The sequence below is a fragment of the Xenopus laevis genome, chromosome 4L (genome assembly GCF_017654675.1).
Source record: "Xenopus laevis strain J_2021 chromosome 4L, Xenopus_laevis_v10.1, whole genome shotgun sequence".
Classification (NCBI taxonomy): domain Eukaryota; kingdom Metazoa; phylum Chordata; class Amphibia; order Anura; family Pipidae; genus Xenopus; species Xenopus laevis.
This window is the reverse complement of record NC_054377.1, coordinates 9,503,385-9,528,074: the sequence shown is the minus strand read 5'-3', so window position 1 is coordinate 9,528,074 and position 24,690 is coordinate 9,503,385. Positions and strand designations below refer to the sequence as shown.

General features: G+C 41.7%; 1 protein-coding gene across 3 annotated transcripts; it reads left to right on the top strand.

Annotated features, from left to right (window-relative positions):
* The first annotated feature begins 5,067 nt into the window (after nt 1-5,067).
* LOC121402923 (extended synaptotagmin-1-like) lies at nt 5,068-23,662 on the top strand. Of its 3 annotated transcripts, XM_041589801.1 has the most exons (13): nt 5,068-5,430; nt 5,548-5,603; nt 5,775-5,895; nt 6,706-6,867; nt 6,961-7,046; nt 7,140-7,188; nt 7,294-7,383; nt 7,471-7,575; nt 7,767-7,838; nt 7,988-8,074; nt 8,178-8,324; nt 8,608-8,835; nt 23,010-23,662. In XM_041589801.1, exons 1-12 carry the CDS (start codon nt 5,377-5,379, stop codon nt 8,695-8,697), a joined length of 1,119 nt encoding a protein of 372 aa, XP_041445735.1. In that variant the 5' UTR covers nt 5,068-5,376; the 3' UTR covers nt 8,698-8,835; nt 23,010-23,662. The 3 variants fall into 3 exon arrangements, with proteins under 3 accessions (XP_041445735.1, XP_041445733.1, XP_041445734.1); XM_041589799.1 differs by having other exon boundaries at nt 7,294-7,575; XM_041589800.1 differs by lacking the exon at nt 23,010-23,662 and having other exon boundaries at nt 7,294-7,575; nt 8,608-9,011.
* The last annotated feature ends 1,028 nt before the right edge of the window (nt 23,663-24,690 follow it).

Sequence of the window (24,690 nt, the reverse complement as noted above, 5' to 3'; positions counted from 1 at the left end):
ACAGTCGCTTGCACTTGATCCCAACTAAGATATAATTAATCCTTATTGGAAGCAAAACCAGCCTATTGTTTATTTACTACTTATATGATTTTTTAATAGACTTAAGGTATGAAGATCCAAATTACGAAAGATCCGGAAAACCGCATTCTGGATAACAGGTCCCTAAACCTGTACTTGCAAACTGCTGAATAAAAAGCTAAATAACTCAAAAACCACAAATAATAAAAAATGAAAACCAATTGCAAATTGTCTCAGAATATCCCTCTCTATATCATACTAAAAGTTAAAAGCAAAATACGGAGTGCATGGTGGAAAGCCGTATTGGGACACTACCTACACAAGAGTTAATAGACCGGGCGTAGTCTCCACTTTGTTGTACAGCGCCCTATACACCTTGTATTAGAATTAAACATGTTTATTATTTGAACTATGATTCTCTGATGAGCAGCTAATTGTCATGGCTAGTGATGGGAAAATAAATTAGCCTGGCGCGAATTAGCAACGAATATCCGTGTTTCCCCACCGCCGAAAAAAGTCAATATAGTTGTGCAAATTCACGGCGCATATCCGCGTTTCGCCGCCGACGAATACATTCGCAAAACTCCTGCGAAATTTGCCGGCGACAAAACGCTTTGGACACACGTCCGAAAAGTTGCTCGCGTCAAAATAGTTGCGCAGCAACACTATTCGGACGCCCATTTAAAAGCTGGAGAGAGTCAGAAACTATAAAATAAATAAATAATGAAAACCAATGGAAAAGTTGCTTAGAATGGAGCATTCTATTACATGCTAAACGTTTACGTAAAGGAGAAACACCCACTTAAACATTGATTAAACCCAGTAGGATTGTTTTGCCGTCAATAAGAACCAGAAAGGGAAGTTTGAGAAGAATGGTTTAAAAAACATTATGAAATCTGATTGGCTGTTCTTGGCTCCACCCACATTTTCCAACCTTGGACCACAGTGCAAACACTGTACAAATTTTGGGGATCCTGCTTTTATAAGTGTCAGAATGGCAGCAGTTTAAGTTTCCCCATTGAAAGTCAATGAGTGGCATCTGATTGGCGGTTGGTGGCTCCTCCCACTTTTTCTAACCTTGAACTGTAGTTACCCAGTGAACTCTGCAAAGTTTAGGGGTCAATGACCTACAGAATGTGAGAATGGCAGCATTTTAAGTTTAAAACAATACAATTGGCTGTTGGTGGCTCCGTCCACTATTAATAACCTTGAGTGTGGGACCCCTGCCATTAACACTGTTTCATGTTTTTTTTTATCAGTCTTAGTGCAGTGAAAATAACGGAAAGAGAATCTTGTTTGATGGTTGAAATGTGAAGTAAAACACGGCCTTCAAACACCTATTATGATGTCATCGTTACAGCTGGCATTTCTCATAATAATCAGATCAGGCATTGTGATGTCATCGTGACAGCTGGCACAATCATTTCTGAGCATTGTGATGTCATAGTGACAGCTGACATCATCACTTCTTAGCATTGTGAGGTCATCGTTACAGCTGGCCTGTCCTGAGATGTAGTTGTTTACCAGTTGCTTTCGAGTCGTTTCAAGGCTAGCAGAGGAAGAAGAAGGAGCTCGCTCCCGATTTCTTTTTCTGTTTAGTGTGAAATAGATTCTAATTTTTTTCCCAACTTTTTAACTCTTTTTTTTCTTTTTTTAATGATGTTTGAAAAACTCAAAACTTTTTTTAGACCCATTTTGGCAGAGTTAATATATATCCTGTCCCTGTTAGTCGGCTTCTTTTTAGAACACCAAGGCATTAAGATCGGATATGTGATAGTAGGAATTCTGATATGGAAGCGTTACAGGATCTGGAAGAAAAACCGCCATCCCACTGAAAAGAAAGAGGATGAACCCAAAGAACAAAAAAGACTCCGAAAACAGTAAGGCTCCCGTGTTCTCTGCTTAAAGGGGTAGACATTTCAATTGTTTGTATTGAAGAATATCATTTTATTGTTTCTTTTTATTATTTATCAATTCATGTTGAAGTTTTCTTTTTCAAACCAACTGAGCCATGACCCAAATAGGGTTGCCACCTTTCCTCTCGTTATATTTCAGGATATGGGGGAGGGGGAAGCGGTGATGTCATGGGGCAAGGCTGGTGATGTCAGTAGCATGACCCACTGAAGTCAGAGGAGGGACTAGTACGGTCAGGGCATGGGGCTATGACATGGAGATCAGCGATTGGCCGATTGCCATGACAATCAAAGGGAATCTGGTCTGAGTTTTCCTTCTTTGGTTTTTCCAGTTTTGACCCGGAAAACGCCTCTGTCCTTGTCAAAACCAGACAGGTGGCAACTCTGGACCCCAAACAACTTATTTAATTAGGAATGCACCGAATCCTTCTTAAAAGAACCAAATCCGACCCCTAATTTGCATATGCAAATGAGGGTGGGAAGGGGAAAACATTTTTTACTTTCTTGATTTGTGACAATAGTCACGCAATTTCCTTCCCCGCCTCTAATTTGCATATGCAAATTAGGATTCGGTTTGGCCTGGCAGAAGGATTCGGCCGAATCCTGCTTAAAAAGGCCGAATCCCGAACCGAATCCTGGATTCGGTGCCATCCCTAATTTTTAATGTCACCTTTAATGAGTGAAGGATGTGGGTCATATAAAAGCTTATGGGTAATGAGCAGTCATCCCTCAATTGTAGAAACAAATTGAAGCCCCCTTTGCCTAGTTTAAAGGGGTAGTAAAAAAAAAAAGAACAATTTCAAGAAAAAGTCAGATTTTATGCCCAAGGTAACGTTCTTTTGGCTGCCAGGGTCGGTGACCCCAATTTGAAACTTAGAATAATACTAAAAAAGATACAATTATTTGAAAAAAGGGACTTCACCTCCAATTATTTTTCAAATAATTATATTCTCAATATAGATGTGGACACTCCATTAGCTTAGTTCACCAATTATCTAGCCTGAATATATCCCGCTAAAACCATTTGAAACTAAAAAAGATACTTTAAACATATTAAGGCCAATTGAAAAGTTGCTAAGAATAAGACACTTATGACTTCCTGAAAGTTAATGTATAAACGAACGCACCCATCTTAAAATTAGGGAGGCGCCGAATCCACTATTTTGGATTCGGCCGAATCCCTAGCAAAAGATTAGCCCGAGAACCGAATCCGAATTTGCATATGCAAAGTAGGGGTGGGAAGAGGAAACATTTTTTACTTCCTTGTAAAAAAAAAAAGTTGTGTAATTTCCCTCCCGCCCCTGATTTGCATATGCAAATCAGGATTCGGATTTGGTTCTCACTAGGGATGTCGCGGACTGTTCGCCGGCGAACTTGTTCGCGCGAACATCGGCTGTTCGCGTCCGCCGCAAGTTCGCGAACGTCGCGCGACGTTCGCCAATAGGCATTCGCGTCAAAATCGTTCGACCATTCGATCGCTAAAATCGAAGGATTTTCGTTCGAATCGAACGATCGAAGCCATTGGATTGAATGAAATCATTCGATCGAATGGCTTCAATCATTCGTTTCGAACGAAAATCCTTCGATCGTTCGAATCGAACGATTTTCGAATGTTCGAAGTTCGCGAACTGTTCGCATTTTTTGCCGGTGTTCGCGAACGGCGTTCGCGAACACATTATCGGCGGTTCGCTACATCCCTAGTTCTCACCGGCAGAAGGATTCGGCTGAATCCAAATCTTGGCTGAATCCTGGATTCAGTGCATCCCTACTTAAAATAGACTTGGTTTATCATGGAGCAAAAATGTAAACGTTTAAATACAATAATGGAACATGAACCGTAACACGCTTCTTCCTCTCTGTTCCTGCAGGTTCCACGTGAAGGCTTTGAGAAAATCGAGTCCCTGAATGTGGTAAGTTATATATATATATATTTTTATTTACACTTTATTCTTTGTCACTGAATGATTGTACATGGGAAATTTGGGCATGCATGGGCAGGGCTGCCATCAGGGGGGGACAGGGGGGAAGAGTTGTAGGGGGCCCCGAGGGTAAAGGGGGGCCCGGCCACACCACACTTACTTGATTAGCCGGGGCCCCCCTGCTTGCTGAGAGCTGCCAACTTTGGGAAGGCAGGGTGGGAGCACAGGGGGAGGTATCTTCTGTCCATTTACTTTCCCTTATTGGTCACTGAGTTTAAGTCCCAGTTGCTCAGGGATTGGATAGCTGAGGTTTGAACTTCTCCTCCAGCTCATCCAATCACCATGCAGCTTTACAGGGACTCGAAATTCTGTGACCAATAAGGAAAGAAAATGCTGTCACTGGAAGAAGATGCAGCCACCTGTGCTCCCCTCCTCCCTTCTGTAGTTGGCAGCTCACTGACAGCAGGTGGGCCCCACTAATGAAGTACGTGTAACATGGCAGGGCCCCCCTAAGGTAACCCTTTGTTGGTCCCTGTTGTGTGGTGGGGCCCTGAGCGCCAAATTTTTTTTTTAAACTTTTTTTTAAATTTCATAATCCATTTAAGGGGGCCCTGGCCACCAATGTTCTTATAATTTGGGGGGGCCGTGGCCACAATTTTTTTTTTTGCCATGTGGCTTCCTAGCCATCAATATTTTTTAATGGGGGGCCCTGACCACAAATGTTTTTTAATGGGGGGCCCTGACCACCAATATTTTTTATTAACATGTGGGAACCCTAACCACCAATGTTTTTTTTTTTTTACTGTGTAGTGGGGGTGGACCTGTGGGGTGGGGAGGGTGGACTTGTAGGTGGGGCTTGCGGTGGGCACAACCCAGGGGGCCCAGGAAATGTTATCGTATGGGTATGTACGTGTGTCTACATCTCTAACCTCTGCCTTTTCAACTTGTTTCAATGGCAGATTGTTGAGGACATATGGCATCTTCTTTCCAAATACGTGGAAAAGATGATTCGAGAGAGGATTCAGCCTGACATACGCGCCAAAAGCAATTATCTTGCCTCGTTCCGTTTCATCAACATCGATTTTGGCACGAAGGTAATGATCTCTTTCTGTACTTGGTTATTCCTCTTCTTGTAAATAGATTTCTTGTAACACCCCAATCTTTATGCTCAGCCCCCACAGATAAAGTCTTGGAAAACTCATGCGGATCCAGAAAAAAGCAAATAATGTTGGATCTCGATATCAGGTACATTTCAAACCCATCTTTTTTCTATTTCCTTTGCCCACTCTGAAATGTCCCTTCCTTACATAATTGTCTTTTGCTCCTTTTTTCAGTTATAATGCCGACATAAAGGTGGATGCTGGTTTTACGGAAAAAACCCCATAGCCGGCATCAAATCTATAAAGGTGAGCCTACCAGTCTTATATCGCGTACGTTAGCTGCTTCCTTTGCATTTATTATATATATAAACATTACTTTCTCTTTTGCAGCTGGAGGGAATCTTGCGGGTAATTTTGGCACCGCTGATGGAGGACTCACCCATATTTGGAGCACTGACCGTTTATTTCCCTCATCGTCCGGTAAGTTAAGATTTGGAGCTGGTTCGATGAAGGTAGAATTCATTTGTAGTTAGGAAACCGTAGATATTTCTAGTTCTGTAGTCTGAACTCTTCAATGTGACTGTGCATTTATTGCAGGTATTGGAACTACAATGGACCGGATTTGCCCACCTACTGAATATTCCTGGACTTCAGTAAGTTGACTTATATGTACTCATACTCTGCCCTTCCTTTCCCAGCTATTGCTTTTGTCTTTAATCAAAAACGTTATTGCGCTTTATTCCTCTCCCAATTCCCTACCTGCTCTATCTAGCTTATTTGTACATTGGAATAACATACATATTTCCTTCTCCCATCTCCTTCAGAACGCTGTCGGAAAAAGAGCTTGTGAACCAAATCGGACAGATCATCGTTGCGCCGCAGCATTTCAGCCATCCCCTTGCAGCCAGATTTGATTTGGCTAAGCTGCAGTTTTTAGAACCCTGGGTAAGGCCTAGTTTGTATTTTATAGCCTTCCTGCTTCCCTGTAGAGAGTCAAAGGGGCAAATTCACTAAAGGACGAAGCGCCTAACGTTAGCATTAATTCGCTAGCGCAGCGCATTTTCGTTAATTCGCCGATTCACTAACGGACACTGGCATAAATTTGCTAGTGTTACTTCGCACCCTTATATGCCTGGCGAATTTGCGCAATGGACCTAACTACGCAAATTCACAGATGCGCGCATTTTTCTGAACGCTACCTTTTACGCTAGACTTCCTTCGCCACCTCAGACCAGGCGAAGTGCAATAGAGTAGATAGGGATTGCTTCAAAAAAAGCTGGCGTTTTTTCTTTTTTATGGGTGATAGGCTGGTGATAGGCTTCCCCCCTACATTTCCTAACTCATGGCACCTTAACTATACAGTGGGCACATGTGTAGGGCAAAATAAAAATTTTATTTGCTGTTTTGAAGGTTTCCCAGGCGTGTGTAGTGCTGCTACATATACCTCCATTGTAACTTCAATTTGGCTCCGTATGCAAATTAAGCATCGCTAGCGTAACTTCGGTTTGCCTGGCGAATTAATGCTAGTGCAACTTCGCAACCTTTCATTTCCCCTGAGCGCAACTTCGGATTTTAGTGAATTTGCGTAGCGCTGGCGAAAATTCGCCTGGCGAAGTGCGGCAAAGCACGCGCTGGCGCAACTACGAATCTTAGTGAATTTGCCCCTTTAAAGAGTGAACTTTTAATTTTGAAAACTAAGAGAGTCTACGTTGAAGCTCTTTTCTCTTACACATTACCCTTTTCACTTTATTTTAGAATGCGCTTCGTATCCGAGTCATAGAAGCCAAAAACCTTGTTGCCAAGGAAATTTTAACCAAATCGTCGAACCCTTATGTTGTGATATGCGGAGGAGGAACAACAGCAAAGACAAGGGTGATACACAAGAACTTGAATCCAAAGTGGAATGAGACCTTTGAGGTATCGCATCGCTTACACAGATATTTATCTGTACAGTAAGTTCAGTAGATTGCATCTTAGATATTATAACCACATTTCTCGTTTTATCCTTAGATATTATATTCTGACCTCCCAGACCAGGAGATAGAATTTAATCTTATCTCTGACAAAGGTGTTAAGATAAACCAGCAATTGGGCAGGTGAGTATGTCCATATGTGACCCTATAATAACAATAAGCAGCTGTAGAATCTGTAGATACAGTTTCTAACTATTTTTCCTTTTCCATATCTAGTTGCAGAATTAGAATTAAAGAGGTGCCAGAGAGAGGATTCATAGACAAGGTAAGTGTAGCCAGTCATGTTGATTTATAATGATAATAATAGTAATACTAATAATACAAAGCTTTCTGAGGCATCTGACTATGTTTTTTTACTTTACTATTTTAGTGGATAGATTTGGAGAACGTAAAGTCTGGCCAGCTTCATATCAAGGTGACACGTCTCAGGCTACTTTCAGACCCAACCCAACTGGAAGAGGTAAAGTCTCTGTTCCTTTACGCTGGCTGCCGTGGGAATACGTTGGAATGTTTTGTTGGTGCATCAAATTTTTTTTTGGTTTTCCAGGTGCTGAAAGTAAACGAACAATCTCGGCCAAAAAGAGATAATGAGATTGCTTCAGCCGTTCTGTACACCTATATTGAAAAAGGAAGGGGTCTGCCTGTTCTACAAGTGAGTCAGATTAAAAGTCCCTCTAACTGCCATTCCTGTCCCTACTGCCTGTTATTATCTTAATTTGAGGTCCTTTTTAATCTCGAATATTTAAGATATAATAGGTGTAAAATATCTCCCAACACCAAGTTGAAAGTTTCCCTTTTTCCCATTATACACCATTATTGATCGACATCTTTCTTGTCCAACAGATGAAGAAGGACAATCTGAAAGCGTTAGCTGTCGTGCAGGTTGGCGTTGAAGACAATGTAAAGAAGTTTGGAGTAAGTATTAGAATAACTGTCCAAATATGTGTTACTTATGGAGGAAGGGGAGGCGCTGATTGGCACTTCCTTGTACCCTGTGAAAATATCTGTTTCATTAAATGGCCGTGCCAGATTCCATTCTGAATACATCTTATTTCTATTTACAGAGCAGAATAAATAACGGAGAAGCAGAGTGGAAAAAGAGGTTCCAGTTCTTGATAAGGAACCCACTTAATGAGGAACTGAAGCTTAAGGTGAGTACAAATGGGCTTTTCTTACGGCTGCTGTTGTACCCATGTAGGGTGCTGTGTTGTGTTTCTTTGCTTTCTGACCCACTTATGACCGGTATTTTCACAGGTTCACAATGAACACAATAAGCCCATCGGAAGTATTACCGTGCGCCTATCTCGCCTTCTGGCTGCTTCGGAAATGACCTTGCAGGACTGGCTGCCCCTGGAATCAACTGAACAGAATAGTGAAATCCGGGTGAAATTACAATTGAGGGTAAGTGGTATACACTCTATTGTGTTAATATCATCTGTGCTAGAATATTTTCAGCTTTAAAAGACACTGGCATAAACAGTAACAGGGGGGAGGCAGGCCCGGGTGCAGCCTCCACCCGGAATCGTTTTTTTCAACGTTTTTTCGCCGGCACAAACTGCAGGCGGGCTCACAGAGCGGACCCTGCTAGAATTGCACCCAGTGCTCCCCCGGTAGTTCAGTCACTGGCCATTAAAGAAATTGTCTCATATGTATATTGATCCAGTGTTATGTGTTTTCCCCTTAGATTTTGACCCCTGATGTTGGAGCTCCATCGCCTCAAGGAAAGACCAAGGCTCAATTTTTCAAACCACGGACCAAAGTCAAGAAGCGCTGATCGTTCTTAGCCAGAAGTCATTCTTTCTGAGAATTTCACCACCAACATTAGCTCCTCTTGGGGAATGTTATACTGGTCACGCAATTATTGCACTGAGAGTAAGGGTGTCCGTTTAGTAAGGGTATATATTGTAGTCAGGTTGTTTTGTTCCATATCATTGTTATGCTGTATGTGATGTACTGCGAAATTGTGTACCTGGTCATGTGTACGGATATGCATATGTACAGCGCTGATTGCCAAGTATTGTGACTTGTTTCTCCACCAACCATTCTTTCTTTTTTCTTTTTGTTTGTATTTTGTTTTGAAAACAATAAAAACGATTATAAAAAAAAAAAAAGATCAAAGCTAACTCGCAGGTCTCCTTCCCATGGTTGGACAAATTTCAAATCCTTTTTTAGGAGTTAAATGGAACATATGGTCATACAGGATCTAGTATCCAAGGCAAATTAGCTTATAAGAGACTTAGTGCAGTATTGTATTTGAAGAAATCTAAATATTTCCTCTTGGGGAATGTTATACGGGTCACACAACTGTTGCACTGAGAGTAAGGGTGTCCATTTAGTAAGGGAATATACTGTAGTCAGGTTGTTTTGTTTTCACCACTGGAAAGTCACACCAGAAATCACTGGAGGAAAGTCTGGGTTAGACAAAAAAACAGCTGGTTTAGATGGAGAAACAAAATTATAAGGCCAAATCTGTGCTGTATCTTGAGAGAATTTGACAGAAATCCCTAGAGGAAAGTCTGGGTTAGACAAACCCTGAGAGAATGTGACAATATTGGGTGTGCCCTTATTTATAGAGGGAAGCGTTAAGAACATAAGGGGGGATGAAGCCCGTTAAGGGATGAAATGGGGTTATGCAAGGCCCCCTTCCCCGTAAGGTGCAGCCCTTTTAGCCTCCCCCACCCTATTCCCAGCTAGCCCCCAGGTAAGAACAATGGAAAGGGGGGAAAAAGTTGGCGGATCCAGTCGAGAAAAAGGTGCTCCAGGGTTGTTACGACCGATCGCCTGGATGGGGTCAGGAAGGAATTTTTCTCATAGCACTTAATTGGCTGAAAAGTGCTAGAGTTTTCGCCTTCCTCTGGAGTACCATTATCTGTGTTGGTCAACAGATTTGCTAGGGTCAGCTGCGGCTAGGCATCAGTGCAGCTCTAGGTCTACGAATTGGTTACAGTGCAGGCCTACGTTGAGTGAGTCACAAGTGTGCATCAGACTGGGACTGCACGGTCTTCTCTGATGCATGCAAGTGACTGGGCTAGTGCCTTTTATGCACATTGAGGGAGCAGGGGGTGGGCAAAAAGGCGGTCACTGAGTGCGCCCGGCCCTGTGATCTCTACTTCATGTTTGGAATTCTTTAAGTGTAAAATAAAGCCTGTGACCTCCACCGATTTTGCCATAATATGTCTCTGTGTTTTAATTGAATGGTAAAGGCACAACTTGGGGGATAGGGGGTTCCTTGGCCTATACATTTCGAACATGCCCACAAGAAGGCCAGTGTTTTTATGGACTTTCCTTGTGTACACTACATCCCAAGATAGTACAGTGGGTTACCTTACAGATTTAGGGTCTATGGCCTTGTTCAATGGTCAGCTCTATGGTTTATGGACATAGATATATGGATGTCAGTGTGAGCATTCTGTTCAAGCTGTTTGTAGATGCTCCCTGTGTCTGTATTGGTTTATTCCAGACCCCCAAAAAACAATTTAATTAGTGTGTGTTGATAGCACACACACACACACACACACACACACATATATATAAAATAAAAACTGGGTGGAAAAAAAGCCTCAGTTTCCTGAGTCTGCACAGTAATGTAGATACTAATTTGACAAGCAGAGTCAGAACAGGAATCCATTTCTTTGAATCAATTAACTTTTACTAAGAGTTAACACAGCAACATATAACAGCACACTGTAAAATGGTGGCTTAGTCTTTCTAACACTCTCAGCGCAGGAACAGGAAGAACAGAACATGTGACCAGATCTGATCTGTCCTACTTTTCTGTGGCGTGGGCAGAAATGATGGGTCTGCAAAAAGGAAAAAAATAATAATAAACAGGAGCCCTGGGGGAGGGAAACCTGTAGCCCCTTAATATGCGCTGGATGAGAGGAGGTTAATGAGACATAGATGCGATTCTGGTGCAGAGAAGGGAAAATGGCCGCTGTTTGTTTATCAGGTTTATCCAAGGAAAAGATAGCCACGCCCAAAACATCCTTTAGCCCAAACCTTTATGGGTGTAACACTGTGTACAAAGTATTTCGATGAAACTTGATGGGGCTTCAACCACAATTTGGGCAATTTTACTGAATGCAAATTACAGATATTCCACTCACAAACTTCTCTCAAAAACTGCACAAGCTACACACAACTTCCTGCTTCCTACTTCCTGCTAAAATATTTCTCTCCTTTTTATAAGGTAGAGACTCATTAATTCCAGCTCCTATACTGCCCGCGAGCCCAGTAAAGTACTGCCCCTGTTATTGTCCTTATCTGTTGTGTCTCAGAGAATTGTGGGAGGCACATACCTACCACCCCCCAGAGTCTTTTCAGTCACTTGTCTCTGTCCTTGAATAAAAGGCACCTATCTAGTGCTTCCAATCCCTATTTCTGTAGGGAAATGAGAGAGAGCAGACAGTAACCCTTCCAACACTTTCCTCTTGTCTCTGTCTCTATATATTAGGTAGCGGAAGGAGGGTGGTTTGGGCATGTTGTGCCCACTGACTTTCTTTGGGTCACTTTTCCTGAAGTTTAACTTTGGCGGTTTGGCCCAAGGAAATGATTCCCTGTGGGAAGTCTGTATCAGGAATTGGGTATTGCCTTTTGTAGGAACATGGTTTCAAGGCGGTAGAATGAAGAGATTTCGGATAGTACAGTTGTATCACAGGGTGATCAGGGACTATTTTGCTGTTTCTCTCGCTTTGAGAGACTGTGTGTGTGACATCCTTCAGGAAAGCCTTCGCTATCTTAATGGCAAGAGACTCCCCCCTAAGTTCTTTGACAACTGTTGGCTTTCACTCCAAGGGAAACTCTATGTCTGGGGCAACTTAAATTATCTTAGTATTGGCAGCAAAAATTGCCCCTGGGAGTGTGAAGAGGAAGAGACCCAGGATCACTTTCTGGTCAGTTGCCCTGTGACTAGAGACGTGTATGGTCAGTTAGCCGCAGCTCTTAAAGATCCCGCCCTGAAAAACTTGACCTATACAGAGTCAGCCTATGGGGTTTCTGTCTGTTTCTACACATATTTGTCTTGTTCCCTATAAATTATTAAACTGCAATTTATTATTTGGCCGAGTATACAGAAATGGAACTAAAGCCCTACAGACCTGGGTGAGACCATATTAACCAGGCCGTAACCCCTTTATTACCCAGCATCCTCCTTACAGATATTGCAATTTACTGAATTCTTTATCAGTCCTATAGTCCTCCTGCCAGGGTCCATGGGGTAACAGTGGCACCCCTAGTCCCCCCAAGTAGTTCTCCACTGTAGGATAGGAATTTAAATACCAATATGTCTGCAAAGGTCTTCTTTCATCTAGGGATCATAGTATAAGTCTAAAGCCACCTTTTCGCATCTTTAAGTGAACTTTTAGTATGATGTAGAGAGTGATATTCTGTGACAATTTGCAATTGGTTTTCATTTTTTATTATTTGCAATTTTTGAGTCATTTAGCTTTTTATTCAGCAGCTCTCCAGTTTATAATCTGGTTGCTAGGGTCCAAATTACCCTAGCAACCATGCACTGATTTGAATAAGAGACTGGAATATGACTCCCAGCATCAAATGGCACTGTGAATCCCAGAATCAAACGACATGGTGACTCCCAATGGCACAGTGACTCCCAGCTTCAAGTGGCACAGTGACTCCCAGCATCACACGGCACAGTGACTCCCAATGTAACAGTGACTCCCAGCTTAAAGTAGCACTGTGACACCCAATGGCACAGTGGCTTCCAGCATCAAATGGCACAGTGACTCCCAGAATGCACATAGGGCCCCGCATGTACATAGGGCATGTACATAAGTCGAAGGATTTACCGCAAATGCTACGATCGAAGGAAAAATCGTTCGATCGAACGATTAAATCCTTCGAATTGAACGATTCAAAGGATTTTAATCGATCGATCGAACGATTTTTCTTCGATCAGAAAAAGGTTAGAAAACTTATGGGGAAGGTCCCCATAGGCTAACATTGTAGCTCGGTAGGTTTAAAGTGGCGAAGTAGGTAGTCGAAGTTTTTTTTAAAGAGACAGTACTTCGACTATCGAATAGTCGAACGATTTTTAATTCGAATCGAAGTCGTAGTCGAAGTAGCTTATTCGATGGTCGAAGTACTCAAAAAAAACTTCGAAATTCGACGTTTTTTTACTTTGAATCCGTCACTCGAGCTTAGTAAATGTGCCCCGAAGTCTACTAGAAAATCAATGTAAATGTAAACATTAAATAAACCCAACAGGCTGGTTTGGTTTCCAATAAGGATTAATTATATCTTAGTTGGGATAAAGTACAAGGGACTGTTTTATTATCACAGAGAAAAAGCAAATTGTTCTTTAAAAATTGGATTATTTGGATAAAATGAAGTCTATGGGAGAGGGCCTTTCCATAATTCAGAGCTTTCTGGAGAACGGGTTTCCAGATAACGAATCCCCTACCTGTATGATGTAGAAAGTAATATTCGGAGACAATTGGTTTTCATTTTTTATTATTTGTGGTTTTTGAGTGATTTTGCGTTTTATTCAGCAGCTCTCCAGTTCGCAATTTCAGCAATCTGGTTGCTAGGGTCCAAAATAAATTAGCAACCATGCATTGATTTGAATTAGAAGCTGAAATATGAATAGGAGAGGCCTGAATAGACAGAGGAGTAATAAAAAGTAGCAGTAATAATAAATGTGTAGCTTTACAGAGCATTTGTTTTTTAGATGGGGTCAGCGACCCCTGTTTGAAAACTTGAAAGAGTCCCTGTAAAAGTAAGCACGCATGGCGGAGGGGAAGGGGGGGTGAGCAGACAGGCCATGGGGACATTTGGATTAGCAGCCCCAGCAGGCCTTGCACACCCCAGTCTGAACCTGGTATTGTACACTAGTGATGGCCGAATTTGTCCCGTTTCCCTTCACCAAAAAAAAATCGCTACAAAATTTGCAAAACGTCGAAAAATTCACAAAACGGTGAAAAATTGGTAAAACGCATCGTAGTCAATGGGTGCTTGTCAATATAGACGTCCGCGACAATTTTTTTTATTTTGTCCAAATGCATTAAAGTCAATGGGCGTCCGAATAATTTTGACGCGCGTCAATTTTTTGGACGCGGCAGATTTTCTCCGCAGTTTCACGAATTTATGCGCCAGCGGCAAAACGCAGAAATTCACGCCTGGCGAATTTATTCACCCATCACTATCGTGCACATTATGTCACTGAAATAAGAAACTTTCCAAATACGACCATAGATGGCCATAGATTTGAATGGCGTTGTGTGTCAAAAAAAAATTTGCAGCATGAAAACATTTTTTTGACGCCCATAGACTTTAATTGGCGTCGGCGACATTTCGCTGGCGGCGAATTTTTGTCAAAACGAAACAGGTGCCCATCCCTATGTATTAGAGCTCAGCCTCTCAAAATCATCAGGATTTGTGTCAATGTCAGTTATTTTGACTTAGGTTTTGTTTCAGTTGGTGTCAGTTATTTGTCTGATCTCTAATACATCTGCAAGAAAATGGAGCCCCCTCCCCCAAAAAAAGATGTATTAGACCTGTCTGACCCCAACTTCTACATCAGAAGGAAATAAACAGACGCTGAGCATTAGGATCCGTTATCCGGAAATCTGTTATCCAGGAAGCTCTGAATTACGGAAAAAGCCGTCTCCCAAAGACTCAGTTTTATCCAAATATTCCAATTTTTTTAAGAATAATTTCCTTTTTCTGTGTAATAATAAAACATTAGCTTGCACTTGATCCCAACTAAGATATAATTAATCCGTATTAGAAGCAAAACCAGCCTATTGGGTTTATTTACTATTTATATGATTTTTTAATAGACTTAAGGTATGAAGATCCAAATTACGAAAGATCAGGAAAACCGCATTCTGGATAACAGGTCCCTAAACCTGTACTTGCAAACTGCTGAATAAAAAGCTAAATAACTCAAAAACCACAAATAATAAAAAATGAAAACCAATTGCAAATTGTCTCAGAATATCCCTCTCTATATCATACTAAAAGTTAAAAGCAAAATACGGAGTGCATGGTGGAAAGCCGTATTGGGACACTACCTACACAAGAGTTAATAGACCGGGCGTAGTCTCCACTTTGTTGTACAGCGCCCTATACACCTTGTATTAGAATTAAACATGTTTATTATTTGAACTATGATTCTCTGATGAGCAGCTAATTGTCATGGCTAGTGATGGGAAAATAAATTAGCCTGGCGCGAATTAGCAACGAAAATCCGCGTTTCGCCACCGCCGAAAAAAGTCAAAATAATTGTGCAAATTCACGACACATATCCGCGTTTCGCCGCCGACAAATACATTCGCAAAACTCCTGCGAAATTCGCCGGCGGCTAAACGTTTTGGACGCACGTCCGAAAAGTTGCTCGCGTCAAAATAGTAGCGCAGCAACACTATTCGGACGCCCATTTAAAAGCTGGAAAGAGTCAGAAGAAAAAGGCAAATAATTATAAAACTATAAAATAAATAAATAATGAAAACCAATGGAAAAGTTGCTTAGAATGGACCATTCTATTACATGCTAAACGTTTACGTAAAGGAGAAACACCCACTTAAACATTGATTAAACCCAGTAGGATTGTTTTGCCGTCAATAAGAACCAGGAAGGGAAGTTTGAGAAGAATGGTTTAAAAAACATTATGAAATCTGATTGGCTGTTCTTGGCTCCACCCACATTTTCCAACCTTGGACCACAGTGCAAACACTGTACAAATTTTGGGGATCCTGCTTTTATAAGTGTCAGAATGGCAGCAGTTTAAGTTTCCCCATTGAAAGTCAATGAGTGGCATCTGATTGGCGGTTGGTGGCTCCTCCCACTTTTTCTAACCTTGAACTGTAGTTACCCAGTGAACTCTGCAAAGTTTAGGGGTCAATGACCTACAGAATGTGAGAATGGCAGCATTTTAGGTTTCCCCATTGAAAGTCAATGAGTGGCATCTGATTGGCGGTTGGTGGCTCCTCCCACTTTTTCTAACCTTGAACTGCAGTTACCCAGTGAACTCTGCAAAGTTTAGGGGTCAATGACCTACAGAATGTGAGAATGGCAGCATTTTAAGTTTAAAACAATACAATTGGCTGTTGGTGGCTCCGTCCACTATTAATAACCTTGAGTGTGGGACCCCTGCCATTAACACTGTTTCATGTTTTTTTTTATCAGTCTTAGTGCAGTGAAAATAACGGAAAGAGAATCTTGTTTGATGGTTGAAATGTGAAGTAAAACACGGCCTTCAAACACCTATTATGATGTCATCGTTACAGCTGGCATATCTCATAATAATCAGATCAGGCATTGTGATGTCATCGTGACAGCTGGCACAATCATTTCTGAGCATTGTGATGTCATAGTGACAGCTGACATCATCACTTCTTAGCATTGTGAGGTCATCGTTACAGCTGGCCTGTCCTGAGGTGTAGTTGTTTACCAGTTGCTTTCGAGTCGTTTCAAGGCTAGCAGAGGAAGAAGAAGGAGCTCGCTCCCGATTTCTTTTTCTGTTTAGTGTGAAATAGATTCCAATTTTTTCCCTTTTTTTTTTAACTTTTTTAACTTTTTAACTTTTTAACTCTTTTTTTAATGATGTTTGAAAAACTCAAAACTTTTTTTAGACCCATTTTGGCAGAGTTAATATATATCCTGTCCCTGTTAGTCGGCTTCTTTTTAGAACACCAAGGCATTAAGATCGGATATGTGATAGTAGGAATTCTGATATGGAAGCGTTACAGGATCTGGAAGAAAAACCGCCGTCCCACTGAAAAGACAGAGGATGAACCCAAAGAACAAAAAAAGACTCCGAAAACAGTAAGGCTCCCGTGTTCTCTGCTTAAAGGGGTAGACATTTCAATTGTTTGTATTGAAGAATATCATTTTATTGTTTCTTTTTATTATTTATCAATTCATGTTGAAGTTTATTTTTCAAACCACTGAGCCATGACCCAAATAGGGTTGCCACCTTTCCTCTCGTTGTCTTCAGGATATGGGGGAGGGGGAAGCGGTGATGTCATGGGGCAAGGCTGGTGATGTCAGTAGCATGACCACTGAAGTCAGAGGAGGGACTAGTACGGTCAGGCATGGGGCTATGACATGGAGATCAGCGATTGGCCGATTGCCATGACAATCAAAGGGAATCTGGTCTGAGTTTCCTTCTTTGGTTTTCCAGTTTTGACCCGGAAAACGCCTCTGTCCTTGTCAAAACCAGACAGGTGGCAACTCTGGACCCAAACAACTTATTTTAATTAGGAATGCACCGAATCCTTCTTAAAAGAACCAAATCCGACCCCTAATTTGCATATGCAAATGAGGGGTGGGAAGGGGAAAACATTTTTTACTTTCTTGATTTGTGACAATAGCCACGCAATTTCCCTCCCCGCCTCTAATTTGCATATGCAAATTAGGATTCGGTGCATCCCTAATTTTAATGTCACCTTTAATGAGTCAAGGATGTGGGTCATATAAAAGCTTATGGGTAATGAGCAGTTATCCCTCAATTGTAGAAACAAATTGAAGCCCCCTTTGCCTAGTTTAAAGGGATAGTAAAAAAAAAAAGAACAATTTCAAGAAAAAGTCAGATTTTATGCCCAAGGTAACGTTCTTTTGGCTGCCAGGGTCGGTGACCCCAATTTGAAACTTAGAATAATACTAAAAAAGATACAATTATTTGAAAAAAGGGACTTCACCTCCAATTATTTTTCAAATAATTATATTCTCAATATAGATGTGGACACTCCATTAGCTTAGTTCACCAATTATCTAGCCTGAATATATCCCGCTAAAACCATTTGAAACTAAAAAAGATACTTTAAACATATTAAGGCCAATTGAAAAGTTGCTAAGAATAAGACACTTATGACTTCCTAAAAGTTAATGTATAAACAAACGCACCCATCTTAAAATTAGGGAGGCGCCGAATCCACTATTTTGGATTCGGCCGAATCCCTAGCAAAAGATTAGCCCGAGAACCAAATCCGAATTTGCATATGCAAATTAGGGGTGGGAAGAGGAAACATTTTTTACTTCCTTGTAAAAAAAAAAAAAGTTGTGTAATTTCCCTCCCCGCCCCTGATTTGCATATGCAAATCAGGATTCGGATTTGGTTCTCACCGGCAGAAGGATTCGGCTGAATCCAAATCCTGGCTGAATCCTGGATTCAGTGCATCCCTACTTAAAATAGACTTGGTTTATCATGTAAACGTTTAAATACAATAATGGAACATGAACCCTAACATGCTTCTTCCTCTCTGTTCCTGCAGGTTCCACGTGAAGACTTTGAGAAAATCGAGTCGCTGAATGTGGTAAGTTATATATATATATATTTATTTACACTTTATTCTTTGTCACTGGATGATTGTACATGGGAAATTTGGGCATGCATGGGCAGGGCTGCCATCAGGGGGGGACAGGGGGGAGAGTTGTAGGGGGCCCCGAGGGTAAGGGGGGCCCGGCCACACCACACTTACTTGATTAGCCAGGCCCCCCTGCTTTCTGAGAGCTGCCAACTTTGGTAAGGCAGGGTGGGAGCACAGGGGGAGGTATCTTCTGTCCATTACTTTCCCTTATTGGTCACTGAGTTTAAGTCCCAGTTGAGCTGCTAAGGGATTGGATAGCTGAGGTTTGAACTTCTCCTCCAGCTCATCCAATCACCATGCAGCTTTACAGGGACTCGAAATTCTGTGACCAATAAGGAAAGAAAATGGTGCTCCCCTCCTCCCTTCTGTAGTTGGCAGCTCACTGACAGCAGGTGGGCCCCACTAATGAAGTAAGTGTAACATGGCAGGGCCCCCCTAAAGGTAACCCTTTGTGGTCCCTGTTGTGTGGTGGGGCCCTGAGCCCCAAATTTTTTTTTAAACTTTTTTTTTAAACTTTCATAATCCATTTAAGGGGGGCCCTGGCCACCAATGTTTTTATAATGTGGGGGGGCCCTGGCCACAATTTTTTTTTTTTTGCCATGTGGGTTCCTAGCCATCAATATTTTTTAATGGGGGGCCCTGACCATAAATGTTTTTTAATGGGGGGCCCTGACCACCAATATTTTTTATTAACATGTGGGAACCCTAACCACCAATGTTTTTTTTTTTACTGTGTAGTGGGGGTGGACCTGTGGGGTGGGGAGGGTGGACTTGTAGGTGGGGCTTGCGGTGGGCACAACCCAGGGGGCCCAGGAAATGTTATCGTATGGGTATGTACGTGTGTCTACATCTCTAACCTCTGCCTTTTCAACTTGTTTCAATGGCAGATTGTTGAGGACATATGGCATCTTCTTTCCAAATACGTGGAAAAGATGATTCGAGAGAGGATTCAGCCTGACATACGCGCCAAAAGCAATTATCTTGCCTCGTTCCGTTTCATCAACATCGATTTTGGCAAGAAGGTAATGATCTCTTTCTGTACTTGGGTTATTCCTCTTCTTGTAAATAGATTTCTTGTAACACCCCAATCTTTATGCTCAGCCCCCACAGATAAAGTCTTGGAAAACTCATGCGGATCCAGAAAAAAAGCAAATAATGTTGGATCTCGATGTCAGGTACATTTCAAACCCATCTTTTTTCTATTTCCTTTGCCCACTCTGAAATGTCCCTTCCTTACATAATTGTCTTTTGCTCCTTTTTTCAGTTATAATGCCGACATAAAGGTGGATGCTGGTTTTACGGAAAAAACCCCCATAGCCGGCATCAAATCTATAAAGGTGAGCCTACCAGTCTTATATCGCGTACGTTAGCTGCTTCCTTTGCATTTATTACATATATAAACATTACTTTCTCTTTTGCAGCTGGAGGGAATCTTGCGGGTAATTTTGGCACCGCTGATGGAGGACTCACCCATATTTGGAGCACTGACCGTATATTTCCCTCATCGTCCGGTAAGTTAAGATTTGGAGCTGGTTCGATGAAGGTAGAATTCATATGTAGTTAGGAAACCGTCGATATTTCTAGTTCTGTAGTCTGAACTCTTCAATGTGACTGTGCATTTATTGCAGGTATTGGAACTACAATGGACCGGATTTGCCCACCTACTGAATATTCCTGGACTTCAGTAAGTTGACTTATATGTACTCATACTCTGCCCTTCCTTTCCCAGCTATTGCTTTTGTCTTTAATCAAAAACGTTATTGCGCTTTATTCCTCTCCCAATTCCCTACCTGCTCTATCTAGCTTATTTGTACATTGGAATAACATACATATTTCCTTCTCCCATCTCCTTCAGAACGCTGTCGGAAAAAGAGCTTGTGAACCAAATCGGACAGATCATCGTTGCGCCGCAGCATTTCAGCCATCCCCTTGCAGCCAGATTTGATTTGGCTAAGCTGCAGTTTTTAGAACCCTGGGTAAGGCCTAGTTTGTATTTTATAGCCTTCCTGCTTCCCTGTAGAGAGTCAAAGGGGCAAATTCACTAAAGGACGAAGCGCCTAACGTTAGCATTAATTCGCTAGCGCAGCGCATTTTCGTTAATTCGCCGATTCACTAACGGACACTGGCGTAAATTTGCTAGTGTTACTTCGCACCCTTATATGCCTGGCGAATTTGCGCAATGGACCTAACTACGCAAATTCACAGATGCGCGCATTTTTCTGAACGCTACCTTTTACGCTAGACTTCCTTCGCCACCTCAGACCAGGCGAAGTGCAATAGAGTAGATAGGGATTGCTTCAAAAAAAGTTTAAATTTTTTCAAAGTCCTAAAAAACGCTGGCGTTTTTTCTTTTTTTATGGGTGATAGGCTGGTGATAGGCTTCCCCCCTACATTTCCTAACTCATGGCACCTTAACTATACAGTGGGCACATGTGTAGGGCAAAATAAAAATTTCATTTGCTGTTTTGAAGGTTTCCCAGGCGTGTGTAGTGCTGCTATATATACCTCCATTGTAACTTCAATTTGGCTCCGTATGCAAATTAAGCATCGCTAGCGTAACTTCGCTTTGCCTGGCGAATTAACGCTAGTGCAACTTCGCAACCTTTCATTTCCCCTGAGCGCAACTTCGGATTTTAGTGAATTTGCGTAGCGCTGGCGAAAATTCGCCTGGCGAAGTGCGGCAAAGCACACGCTGGCGCAACTACGAATCTTAGTGAATTTGCCCCTTTAAAGAGTGAACTTTTAATTTTGAAAACTAAGAGAGTCTACGTTGAAGCTCTTTTCTCTTACACATTACCCTTTTCACTTTATTTTAGAATGCGCTTCGTATCCGAGTCATAGAAGCCAAAAACCTTGTTGCCAAGGAAATTTTAACCAAATCGTCGAACCCTTATGTTGTGATATGCGGAGGAGGAACAACAGCAAAGACAAGGGTGATACACAAGAACTTGAATCCAAAGTGGAATGAGACCTTTGAGGTATCGCATCACATACCCAGATATTTATCTGTACAGTAAATTCAGTAGATTGCATCTTAGATATTATAACCACATTTCTCGTTTTATCCTTAGATATTATATTCTGACCTCCCAGACCAGGAGATAGAATTTAATCTCATCTCTGACAAAGGTGTTAAGATAAACCAGCAATTGGGCAGGTGAGTATGTCCATATGTGACCCTATAATAACAATAAGCAGCTGTAGAATCTGTAGATACAGTTTCTAACTATTTTTCCTTTTCCATATCTAGTTGCAGAATTAGAATTAAAGAGGTGCCAGAGAGAGGATTCATAGACAAGGTAAGTGTAGCCAGTCATGTTGATATATAATGATAATAATAGTAATAATAATAATACAAAGCTTTCTGAGGCATCTGACTATGTTTTTTTACTTTACTATTTTAGTGGATAGATTTGGAGAACGTAAAGTCTGGCCAGCTTCATATCAAGGTGACACGTCTCAGGCTACTTTCAGACCCAACCCAACTGGAAGAGGTAAAGTCTCTGTTCCTTTACGCTGGCTGCCGTGGAAATACGTTGGAATGTTTTGTTGGTGCATCAAATTTTTTTTTGGTTTTCCAGGTGCTGAAAGTAAACGAACAATCTCGGCCAAAAAGAGATAATGAGATTGCTTCAGCCGTTCTGTACACCTATATTGAAAAAGGAAGGGGTCTGCCTGTTCTACAAGTGAGTCAGATTAAAAGTCCCTCTAACTGCCATTCCTGTCCCTACTGCCTGTTATTATCTTAATTTGAGGTTCTTTTTAATCTCGAATATTTAAGATATAATAGGTGTAAAATATCTCCCAACACCAAGTTGAAAGTTTCCCTTTTTCCCATTATACACCATTATTGATCGACATCTTTTCTTGTCCAACAGATGAAGAAGGACAATCTGAAAGCGTTAGCTGTCGTGCAGGTTGGCGTTGAAGACAATGTAAAGAAGTTTGGAGTAAGTATTAGAATAACTGTCCAAATATGTGTTACTTATGGAGGAAGGGGAGGCGCTGATTGGCACTTCCTTGTACCCTGTGAAAATATCTGTTTCATTAAATGGCCGTGCCAGATTCCATTCTGAATACATCTTATTTCTATTTACAGAGCAGAATAAATAACGGAGAAGCAGAGTGGAAAAAGAGGTTCCAGTTCTTGATAAGGAACCCACTTAATGAGGAACTGAAGCTTAAGGTGAGTACAAATGGGCTTTTCTTACGGCTGCTGTTGTACCCATGTAGGGTGCTGTGTTGTGTTTCTTTGCTTTCTGACCCACTTATGACCGGTATTTTCATAGGTTCACAATGAACACAATAAGCCCATCGGAAGTATTACCGTGCGCCTATCTCGCCTTCTGGCTGCTTCGGAAATGACCTTGCAGGACTGGCTGCCCCTGGAATCAACTGAACAGAATAGTGAAATCCGGGTGAAATTACAATTGAGGGTAAGTGGTATACACTCTATTGTGTTAATATCATCTGTGCTAGAAATTGTCTCATATGTATATTGATCCAGTGTTATGTGTTTTCCCCTTAGATTTTGACCCCTGATGTTGGAGCTCCATCGCCTCAAGGAAAGACCAAGGCTCAATTTTTCAAACCACGGACCAAAGTCAAGAAGCGCTGATTGTTCTTAGCCAGTAGTCATTATTTCTGAGAATTTCACCACCAACATTAGCTCCTCTTGGGGAATGTTATACTGGTCACGCAATTATTGCACTGAGAGTAAGGGTGTCCGTTTAGTAAGGGTATATATTGTAGTCAGGTTGTTTTGTTCCCACCCCTGGAAGGTCCCACCAGAAATCCCCGGAGGAAAGTCTGGGTTAGAGGAGGAACTTAATTCAACTACCCTGATGTAGCCTCTCTTCACCCTTTGGCATCAGTTTAAGCTGTGAGCCATGCAAGTACTTTTGGGGCAGAGGAGAAGGAAGAGGACATCAAAGATGTCCATAAAGCAAGCCAACATTGAACTTTTGTATTACAAATAAAGATATTTTGTTCTTGTAACATTTAAATGCCCATGAATGTCAACTGGAATGTCAACAGGCTCCCACCAGTCTGTAGAGGACGAACGAGGAAGAGGAGGACTTAACATAAACATCAATGCTGCTACCTAAGGCCACAACTTACCCTCTATGTGTCAGTACCTTCTAGGTTGCACCCTCATGGTCCCTGACCTTTGGCCTGACTTCTCATGATGGAACATCTACTGTCTGTCTTGCTTATCCGTTATTAAGATCAAAGCTAACACCAAATAAGTTTGACTTGGTCTGGACGGGATGGGTGGAAGCTTTGCGGCTTGGGGCTGCTCATACCTGAGAAACTGTATCTGTAAGATTTGTCTCCATATCATTGTTATGCTGTATGTGATGTACTGCGAAATTGTGTACCTGGTCATGTGTACGGATATGCATATGTACAGCGCTGATTGCTAAGTATTGTGACTTGTTTCTCCACCAACCATTCTTTCTTTTTTCTTTTTGTTTGTATTTTGTTTTGAAAACAATAAAAACGATTATAAAAAAAAAAAAAAAGATCAAAGCTAACTCGCAGGTCTCCTTCCCATGGTTGGACAAATTTCAAATCCTTTTTTAGGAGTTAAATGGAACATATGGTCATACAGGATCTAGTATCCAAGGCAAATTAGCTTATAAGAGACTTAGTGCAGTATTGTATTTGAAGAAATCTAAATATTTCCTCTTGGGGAATGTTATACGGGTCACACAACTGTTGCACTGAGAGTAAGGGTGTCCATTTAGTAAGGGAATATACTGTAGTCAGGTTGTTTTGTTTTCACCACTGGAAGGTCACACCAGAAATCACTGGAGGAAAGTCTGGGTTAGTCAAAAAAACAGCTGGTTTAGATGGAGAAACAAAATTATAAGGCCAAATCTGTGCTGTATCTTGAGAGAATTTGACAGAAATCCCTAGAGGAAAGTCTGGGATAGACAAACCCTGAGAGAATGTGACAATATTGGGTGTGCCCTTATTTATAGAGGGAAGCGTTAAGAACATAAGGGGGGATGAAGCCCGTTAAGGGATGAAATGGGGTTATGCAAGGCCCCCTTCCCCGTAAGGTGCAGCCCTTTTAGCCTCCCCCACCCCATTCCCAGCTAGCCCCCAGGTAAGAACAATGGAAAGGGGGGAAAAAGTTGGCGGGTTGGGGGTGGAAACAGAGGAGGAGCGTTGAGCAGGGCAGGGGTTTTAAGAGGATGTGGTTTGTGAAGAGTTCATACGTATTTGTTTTTTGTTTCCCATCCTCCCTCTCTAGGTAAGACGGATCCAGTCGAGAAAAAGGTGCTCCAGGGTTGTTACGACCGATCGCCTGGATGGGGTCAGGAAGGAATTTTTCTCATAGCACTTAATTGGCTGAAAAGTGCTAGAGTTTTCGCCTTCCTCTGGAGTACCATTATCTGTGTTGGTCAACAGATTTGCTAGGGTCAGCT

Excerpts from the sequence above, each read along its gene's own strand:
- LOC121402923 (XM_041589799.1), top strand. The coding sequence starts at position 5,377 with ATGGAGGACTCACCCATATTTGGAGCACTGACCGTTTATTTCCCTCAT. Across the intron at positions 5,431-5,547 it reads TTTATTTCCCTCATCGTCCG|GTATTGGAACTACAATGGAC; the intron begins GTAAGTTAAGAT and ends CATTTATTGCAG. Across the intron at positions 7,047-7,139 it reads ATAAACCAGCAATTGGGCAG|TTGCAGAATTAGAATTAAAG; the intron begins GTGAGTATGTCC and ends TTCCATATCTAG.